Source organism: Dermacentor variabilis, chromosome 2 (genome assembly GCF_050947875.1).
Source record: "Dermacentor variabilis isolate Ectoservices chromosome 2, ASM5094787v1, whole genome shotgun sequence".
Classification (NCBI taxonomy): Eukaryota; Metazoa; Arthropoda; class Arachnida; order Ixodida; family Ixodidae; genus Dermacentor; species Dermacentor variabilis.
Genome location: NC_134569.1, coordinates 82,094,523 through 82,104,434, shown reverse-complemented (window position 1 = coordinate 82,104,434; position 9,912 = coordinate 82,094,523). Strand labels below are relative to the sequence as shown.

Genomic DNA, 9,912 nt, shown 5'->3' with positions numbered 1-9,912 from the left:
AACCGCAGAATCTCCATCAGAAAGCGGAGTTGTATTTTTTTATTGCGTAATGTTCGAAGTTGTTGTGTTCGAAGTATCGTTGGATATAGAGACTAGCGGCACGTACTTGTCAACTAACTCTAATATTTTTTGCTTAAAAAGAACCCAATCCACATTCACGGCCCGTGAGGCAAACGACGGCAGAAAAGGCTCGTTATAAAACACTTTTAGTTCGGCGTTGAATCTGTCGTAATTACCACTGTTATAATCCCGAATAGTTTTAGTCGCTGAACCTGTAAAAGTTAAAGTTAGATTAATTTCGAAATTGCTTGCTTGCTTGCTTCTATGTTACAAATTGGACCAGCAGTATCTGGTGCAGTCATTAAAATCAGGTCCCATGTTACTACTGCGGGTGCGTTGGTTAACAACCTGCGATAAGTTGTAGTCAAGAGTTAAATCGAGAAAAACTGATGAGGTGCGACATGTGGTCGACATGGCCGACCAATCAATGAGCGGATAATTGAAATCGCCAAAAAGGCATATTACGTCAGCCTAATATAGTTGTGTAACTCGCTGTATGTTATCACGTAGTTCCTTAGGAAAAGAAGAATCCGCGTCCGGAGGGCGATAACACGATCCTAAAAGTATTTTAGCGTAAGATGTAACGCATTGGTGGCGTTACTAAAATGTAACACATGCAGCCTAAAGTTATTTCTATAGCAGGGTATAGTATCAAAGGAAAACGATAAGTCTGTCTTTTTCACCGCTGATAACACGCCGCCTCCACTTTTACCAGTGCCGTCACACCGATATATGTTATAGTTGTCCTTATCTGGCAAGCGTTCATGTAAGGCGTACTGAACTTACGCTAGAACTTTTCGTAAAAGCCGTCGTCTGCCCATCGTGGTATTAGACGTATTATTAGCGAAGGCGGGCAGCCAATGGCAAACATTCACTTACGAACAAAAAAACTTCGTGAATTCGATCCCCGATCCCGATACGTCTGTTTATGAACCCCTTTGACGAACGCAGAAAGAAAATTTCCGAGCGCCTGTTTATACATAAGCTCGCTTGGTCGTTTTCTTTCAGCCTCTCATTGTCACCGGTACAACTTAGTTTCTCATCCTCCAGGAGCTCCCGCTTCGCCGTTTATTTACGCCTGCATTTTCCGAGCGGTCAAAGGATACCGTGTTCATTACTTACGCTCTTTATTCGGATACAAACAACCTTCAGCGCTTGTAAACACCCAGTTTTACGCTTGCACGAACAAACAAAACAAACGAGCGGACGCCCAAATACACGTTCTCTACAGCCTGGCAATCTGTCTCCCTCTCTCTCTAGGGCTTCTCACCGGAGACCGTATACCGAGCTCACCTACATGTCTTCTTCCTTAGTTCTTTTTTCGATCTTGGGACTGACGTCACCGCATTATTGATTGGTCGTCTTCTCTCCGCGGTGATCCAGAACTCCTCCTTAAAGCTGCTGCTGCTGCATGGCGCCATCCTCCGCCGCCAAGTTTCTTTCTGTCGCTCTCTGTATCACCCCCCCCCCCTCCCCACTTCTTTTTCTGCGCCCCTCTTCTCGTATGATAATTTCACCGTTTTTCTTTCCTTCCGAGTGTCTCCGCGCGCGTTCATATTCTCGCTCCCCTATCTCCTGCGCGAGGCGGAAGTTGCTTTTGATTGCCGCTCCCACCTTAGCCCCGTGGGGACATAACTCCGCGGAGTCCGGTGGCGTGCGCACGCGCGTTGGTAGCTGGCTTCGCCTGGCGTTTTGTCTGCAAATATTTGGGGATTGCGTCACGGCATCCGGTGACGTCATTCGTCTCGCCGGCCCGCTTTGTCGCCTCGTTGTGTCCGGGATATGTGAGGCAAGGTATACATACGGGGCGATCGGTTGAGGTGTGGGACGGGGGCACCGCCGCGACCGAGGCAGAAGCGGGATATGCATGCTTGGGTCGTTTCGCCCTATCAGTCACATTTGATCGGGAAGAGTGCGCGCACTGGACGAAAACGCCTACGGTGGTGGGGACGCATCTCCATCGTGTGCACGCAGATCATTCTCTTGAAAATTTGTTAAAGCTTTCAGCCGAGGCACAAGTCGAAGTCGATTTCGACGCTGCTTCTTCTGAACTTACTGAGAATAATTTTACAATAATTTAATGGGCAGCTCTGTACTGTCCGCCGCTAGGTCAGGATGTCTGAGAACACTGCGTTATAGGAGACGACGCCTGTACATGCGTGACGTATGGCGAGAGAGAAAGAAATGAAATGTGCAAATAGCGTAGATACCGTAGGGAATATTTTATTAGCATCTTGCACTATTCATCCAGAGGTAAATGACCTAGAGGTAAATGTTAACCTTCCGAGGCGTTGAAATTTAAGGAAAAAAAGGAAAAAGATAATAAATCCGCGGTTAGAAAATAGTAAAAGGCGGTTGTAGTACTGGTTGCGTAAAGGCAGGTAACACACAGAATGAAAAGTTCTCGGGGCAGTAATTTCTACTAGGTTCGATGGTTTATTAGCGACAATCAAGGGCTTTAAGGACCGACAATAAGCGCGGTAGAGAAGCGAAAAATTGGCATTCACTTAAGTATCCTTACGGGATTCGAAAGCATTCAAATTAACCGTAATCAACCTTAATCCACCTTAACTCACCTTCATTCACTATACTTTGCCTTAATTCACTTTACTCCACCTTTACGCCACCAGTTTGAGTATGTTTACTCAGCCAGATGGCTGCGACAAGATGTCTTCAATGGCACCCCGGAGGCCCGGGTTCTATTCCTACCCAGACCAAAATTTACCAAATGTCTTTTCAAAGTCATTTTAATTTACTTTGTTTGCAGGAGCCTCCCTAAGAATATACGAGCACCTTTTACTTGTTTTTATATTTGCACCGTCGACCATTTTTGGTACCATCGCTTAATAACGCCGGTCTTTCTGCCTCATGGGACATACAATGCTTCCGCATTAATAATAAAATGCTTGGCGGCATCCCCTGTCAAAATGGATTTCTGTTTCACTTGCTACCGATTTTTTCACATTGTTCGCTTGATTCTGTGAGTCCTTGGCTTTAGAAAACACACTCAGCGTTTCAGGTAGTCTGGGCTAGTCCCCGCTGTACTTTCGGTCGCCGCAGATATTGAAGGCCTTGCACTCTCACGTTCCTCTTGCTGGTACCGCTTGATAAGCATATCATTTGCGATAACGTATAGATATGTCTGAGCTAAAGCGAGATAAAAAAGAAGATTTACGTTTAATCTTTACAGTTTTTTTTTGGTCGTATTTCACAACGCCGGCTCGAAGCTTCCAACGGGAGCGAGCATTTATTTAAACTGAGCGCGGCATAGCGCGAGCACATTTTGCCCCTATCGATCCGATTACCTCAGGAGCACGTGTCAGTGACCGCCAGTTGCTACACCTCCGTTGCGCCACGCGCCGAGGGGCATGCGCGCTAGCCGGTCCCAAATATAACGGCACTGCACTTTGACTTTCTGTGCACCTCTAAGACGTCCTCCCTGATTGAATTTCGACAGATTCGAAGAACCCGCGTAGCCGCACGGATGCTTGAACGTACGCGAAGGCTGAACAAAAGTTTTAGCCCGTTGCAGAGAGGGTATTCTAGACAGCTTACGTCTCGCAAGTTTGTTTCCTTTTTCTTTTTTTTTTTTTTTTGCTTCGACTAACTGTACCGGTACGTGGAACGCGAGGTTGCACTGCTGGGGATGCCATGATTACCTTGCCTTCTGCTTGTACGTACTACATGTTTGTTTATCTGATTTAGAGTGCCGTTTTCGGTCGATTGTTGCCCATCTTCCTCTGTCCTCCTCCCCTCGCAAGTTCATTTTTTTTTTTTTTCGTTCCTGGTACACCGCTCCCCGTATTTTAATGTTCGCGCGTTTCGCTGTGCGCGAATCGAAGAACGTGACTTCGGCGGCCGCGGGCACTCGCATGAGTCATCGCTGCGTCGGCCCCGAGTCAGTCTCTCGCCACGAAGAACCGTGGGAGGGGGGGGTCGCCTGAGCAGGAGAGGGTAGAGGCGGCAGAAAAGCACAGAGGAACAAGGCGCTGCGGTGCCTCTCGCTTCGTCATCGTTCGCCGCTCTGTGTTTCGCCATCAACCACCGCCACCGGCCGGCGGCTTTCGTCAACGAAGGGAAAAGCGTCGTGCACAGAGAGGCGCGCGCTCCCTCGAGCAAAGACCGGGGGGTACAGATGGGGGAGACAAAGTGCTGCTGGCGGTGCGGCAAGTGCGCGCGTGCACTGCGTCCCCGCAGCTCCCGCGCCTCCCTTCTTTGCAAAGTTGGGGGAGTACGCGCGGAGTCTCGGTGCAGTCGGCGGTGGGATCCCCCCGTGACGCATTGTGGGAGCCAGCTAGCCGTCCACGAGGAGCTGGCGTCGCCAACGGCTCAGTGAGAGCGACCACTCGGCCGCTTCCCTCCGGTGCTACTGTAGCAAGCAACTGTGCTCTTGTCTAGTATGGTGCGACGTCGTGAATGCCGTGCTCGACGTTGTTGTTGAGGGGATTGAAGCGTTGAAGTTCTGCCTTTTCTTTCTCGTGAGATCAGTGTGACGCCATTGTCGCGGCGCCTTCGATTAATCGGTGCGGCGAAGTCCCTTCTTTTGGCTCCGAATGAGGTAGTGACAGCCCCGATTCCTAACGGTGCCGCAGCGCGTCTGCGTGCGCGTGTGACATGGACGCCGTGCGGTTGCCCGAGAGTCGTGCATCTTCAAGTGCGAACAGCACCGCCGCGGGAAAGGCGTCGCCGTCCCAACAATCGACGGCTGTTGTCGGCGCGTCGACACGGCGTCGTGCGACACGGCGTCCCGAAGCAGGCGGGACGTCGACCTTCTGGCGACGGCGACCGCTGCTTCAGCGGAGCCAGACCTGCCTGGGCGACGTGGAGCGAAAGGCGAAGAAGTCGTCCGCCTCGTCGTCCGACCGCTGTCCCGGAGGTGGCGCTGAGGACTACTGGTTCCTCGAGCCCGCGAGCGCCAGTTCAACTGTTGTTACTCCCGTCGGTGCCAGTGCGAGTGGTGCTGGGATAGTCGTTGAAGAGCGCGCTCGAGCGGGGGACAGGAAATTGCGTAGTGCCGACCGGAACTCTAAAGGCGGTTCTTGCCTCTTCCTGTCGCAATGCTGTTGCCAGACGAAAGGTGAGATTTGTCATTCCGATGGCATTGCGTGCTGGCCTTTCGACCATTCGGAGAAAATCGTTAGGACCGCGGCGCTGTAGATCTTGCGGGTTTCTTCGATTGGCAACTGCAAGCTTGACGATGTTTGTTGGTCGCAGGCTAGGTGGGGACGTCATTTGTGAGTACGAGACCAAGTTATTCGGCAGAGCATTACGGCGGCCGGTAGTAAGAGGAAGATTTATGTCCGAAATATCTTGCCTCGTCAGAGCTGCCCGCTGTGTCCGCGTTTAAGTAGTTCAGGTTGTGCGCTTACTTTCTGTATACGACTGTGAGTGGCCGGGCGCTGCGGTCCAGCGCATATTTCATTCCTCTGTAATATGCTGCAGGACAACCCGACAGGTGTGAATATGTTTCCGGCGGTATATATTTCACTGACCATGTCCGCTGACGAATAATCCGCTTTATTTCTTCTGGAAAGCGCCGAAATGTTGAGACGCCCACTGGTGGCCGCTGTTTGCAAAAAGAAAGAGAGAGAGAGAAAGAATATTGTGTGAGCATGCTTTCATTCTGTTCATAGTAAAAAAAAAAAAGTAACGCTGTCTTCGGTTTCTGTCACCAGTAGTTTTCGATAGTTTTCTTGCACTTTGTAGCGTGTTTCAACTACTTCAGGGTCGACTTGCAAAAACGTTTAATAATGAAAATAATAATGAATTTAAGAATGTACTCTTAATTGTTCCCTAGGCAACTCCTAGTCTCTACTAGAACGAGTTCTTAAATTCGTTATTATTTTTGTTAGTATATGTTTGTGCAAGCCGCCCCAGATATTGCGTATAGTTTTCAAACGAGCTGATCTAGGCGTATTCCCGATGTTTTAAAGTGAGTGCGAAGAGCACTTTTGTAGCGTCTTCTGATTAAAAGTTTGCTTGCGCGTATATCATTCCATTAGTAAGCAGCGTCGAAAACAAGTGTTGCAAACCATTGTTACGGCGTTTCCTATTCTGGTGACTCTTGCAGAACCGAATGTTTTCTGTGCGCCGCTTACCTGCCGTGAGGAAACGAAGAAATGACGCTGTGATGTAGTAGTTACGATAGAATGTACCTACGCATGATGAAGTAATACATATATATGAATCGTAATTGCGTTCGTTATACGAACAGTATATACTGTCATTTGCCGAATTGCCTACAGCTATACAACATTGAGCAGTATGCCGAACACTTACTGTAACACGGGCTTTCCTACACGACAATAAATTCTTGCCGGAAGGCATGCTCAGGATAAAAAAGGAAAAAGAAAGAAGAAAAGAAGAGGACCAAGATATATCACGCCTACTCGGCAACATTTTGTGAAAAACACTAAAACTTTGACGACGCTTCTTTGTCGGAAGCGTGCATGGTCTTTTATGCATGCGTCAGATGCTATACTCATTACTTGTATCCGTTATAGCTTGTCTAAACATGAAGTTTTCTGAATGGCGTGAGTATTGACTTTGATCTGTGTAAGGTAGCTTTACGTCAGCTTACGAATTGCTTAGGATGAAGCTAATGAAGATTGCCTGGATTTACATCTCTTGTATGTGTGTGGAAGGTAGGCTGGAAATGCAATGGTTCAGCCACCATGATAGTGGTGCCAACATCGCTTCGTATTGATACTTTACTGACTTTCGCGCTATTATGTGCGCCTGCTGAACGAGCTTAACGTGCTTTTTTTCTCACCTTGCCTTCCACGTCAATGTATTTTAACAGTTTCACGCTATTAAAAGCCACCACATTATTGTAAGATCTTTCCGGGAGCATATTTGCAGACTAATTCGCATGCTAGAGCGTTCTGTAAGAGCAGATGTCAACCAACCGTTATATCTAACATATAATTAGAGAAGTCGGCAAAATATATATGGACAGACAATTCTCACAATTTAAAGAACTTCATGCATTGGTCACTTAGTTTGCCCTCCTAAATGTCATACTTGTCAGTAGCGATGGCGATCTGAGCTCTGCGTTGGTGATAGTTATTGCAAGCTACCTGACTTGCGGTCTCACCATAGACCATGTTTTGTGCTATCGTGCCCACATCCTCATATTCAGTACTATACGTCACGCCGTTTGATTAAATCACTGGTTGATAGTAATTAAGCCACCATTTAATAGGTTATAGCAGGTTGACAACACGCGTCTGTAGTGTTACATCTTACTGTCATACTGTTGTCTTCTCAGCTTCGGTATGCCGTAGTCGCAATGCGTGTTAAGCCTACATGAGCCTGTCTGTCGTCTGTATCATGTTCGCCTTGTAATGCGCCCATTACTAAACTCCTAAAATCAGAACAGATGACCTTATTGGCGCGCCTGTGTGCCTGTCGTGTGACAATTTTCTTGCACGAACGCTATCCGCGTATCATGGAAAAGCAATGGGCAACAATGACCAGAAAAACCGTCCCAACGCGAAACTATCGCCTTATAGAAGGAAGGCCTCAAAGCAATTAGGGATACCTTATTGTCGTTAGTGCGGCGACTGTCGTGAATGTACGGCATATCTAGCATAGCTGGGCCCTTATTAACTTTCACCAGTGCAGCAAATAGGGTGGGACTAAGATAAGCGTTGAACTTCCACCTGGCCACCGTGTTTTCTGCGCATATATATGGTCAAAATTCAGTAGAAAACTAGCCCAAACTGCCACCTTTGTGAATGCGGGCCCCGGAGATACCCCCCCCCCCTTTTTTTTTTTTTTACTCTGCAAGCGCCGTTTATTGTGCAGCTGCTCAGTAACACGTGATTTATTTGATGGAGGAGTTCATACTCCACGGAGATTGACACAATGCAGAATTTGTGCCACGTTGGCACCCATAGGTATAGAAATGCTGGTCGCATTGCCGATTCTCGTCGTTCCGTGCAAGAAGTCCCCCCCCCCCCGCCTCTGAATTAATTCTCGTACTGCGTAGATTCATGTTCCCGTTTCGCTAATTGCGTCATTGCTGATGTTTCTTGTATGAGAAAGTATAGCGATTATAACCTCAGCAAATGATGCGGTGCAGTGGCGCTATCGGCTCTGCTACATGATTATAATTAGCGCGCATCCTGCATTCCGTGGAACGCGGACGTCACTTACTTCCATGTCGTTTTCGTTTCTGATGCTGGCATGCGTCGTTCGCTTTAGTGTGTCAGCTCCTTCCCGGCTAGTCACGGACATTTGGGAACAACGAAAATGCCTTAAATATATTAACGACAAAAAACTGGAGGCTTCTAATGGAATAAATGCTTATCGTGTTTGGCACTTCGTCATTAAATTAACCTATGGGTTGATGAGGAAAGTGCCCTTATAGCCGTTGCAGCGGAAACAGCCCGTTGAAGCGAATGCTGGGGCGTGGAGCGCGAACGGGATTAGTGTGCGAACTGCGCCATCCTCAAATAGCAGGCCACGCTGGCTCGGGCAATAAGAAAATAAAGAAATAAAAACAAGACATCTAACTACTCGGTGCTTGTGCTTAGGAATGGGTTTAAATGTGAGCGCTGCGTTATGGTCTCCGCGCGCTTGTTCGAGCCCGCTTCGTGCTCTTCTGCTTCTTCTTCACGGCAAGCTTTGGCGATCGACGTCTGGCGGGGTGTGCGTTTACAGCGAGATGGTTAATTAGGCGCCTAATGGCTCGAAACGAAAAGCGCGTGCGACTTTCGTATAGTCGGCAGCCGGCGTGACTTTCTCGACAGAAAACTCTTTTTTGCCGTGTTGTTTATGCCTGTCTGTTAACCGTTATCTGGCCGTTTTATATGGTTAATGGCCGCTGATGCGAACTGTTTCTCAGCACTTGTTATGCGTGTAATGAATGCTAGTTGCGTCCCAGCACTTCGGAGCTTACGCTGATCTCTTTCCCGAGTTCGCGTGTCCAATGGCGCTGCACTTTAAGGTGGAATCGTACAATGCCGTCGCTTTAATGCGGTGTTAACTGCGCGTGAGATGCACCCCTCACGGAGCTTCTGCATAATAAATTTTCTGTGCCCTAATGTGTTGTATTAATCACCAGGTGCCTGCAAACTATAGCTCGGCTGCGCGACCGTCGTACTGCGTGGGCTGATCCGGCATGTAAATAACACGCGGTCCCGCGACGAAAGTGCGATAACATTGAATGTCGTTCGTTGTTGCAGCTATCACGAGAGCGCAGTGTTGTTCTTGCTTGGCGTGCACAACTGTTTCTGTCTGTGTTGTGCCACGGTCTCGCGATTTTCCCGACGTTTCGCGCGTCAACGTATAAGATTGCTTGAGCTGACAAACCGGTTGCCGTGTTTTTCGCGCACCGAGCACCGCGCGTCACATAAAAAAGTTAAATTATTTACACGCCATCTTTTCACCACGTTCTGCTGTGCAGCGTTGCTGTGACATCTACTATACATACGATGTATAAGCGACCGTGAGGCGCATGGCGACTTGCTTATTATTGTTGTAAAATATATTTATCTTTATGTTGGTGGTTGTTTGTTTAGTCATCACGTATACTCTGCCGTCATGCCGCCTTGACTACAGTTGCACACTTCGGGTCTTACCGTCGTAATCCGGCATGAAATAGATATATACGGGGGAATTTGGCACATATTAAAATTTTACGACAGGCTTAATTTATCGGGTGGTCGTGCATTTTTCAAACCACACTTAAGCCGAACAACTTCCAGCTGCCAATATTATAAGATGATAGCCATGGACAGTTTCAGTGGTTTCTCACTCTCTTTTTATGTTCTTTTTCTGGTCGCAGGACAGCAACGAAGCGAATGCTCCCCGCATTTCTCGCCATCTAGGTCGGGTGAGTGTGGA

General features: G+C 48.1%; 1 protein-coding gene across 2 annotated transcripts in view; it reads left to right on the top strand.

The window, feature by feature from the left end:
• The window catches only part of LOC142572164 (uncharacterized), a 233,750-nt gene that overhangs the window by 157,216 nt on the left and 66,622 nt on the right, over nt 1-9,912 (top strand). The window contains exons 1-2 of one of the 2 annotated variants that reach the window (XM_075681086.1): nt 4,044-5,137; nt 9,854-9,901. In XM_075681086.1, the coding sequence (XP_075537201.1) occupies nt 4,675-5,137; nt 9,854-9,901 (511 nt within the window). In that variant the 5' untranslated portion in view covers nt 4,044-4,674. Of the gene's footprint in view, nt 1-4,043; nt 5,138-9,853; nt 9,902-9,912 lie in introns of those variants that run through there. The other variant, XM_075681087.1, reaches the window with a different exon arrangement.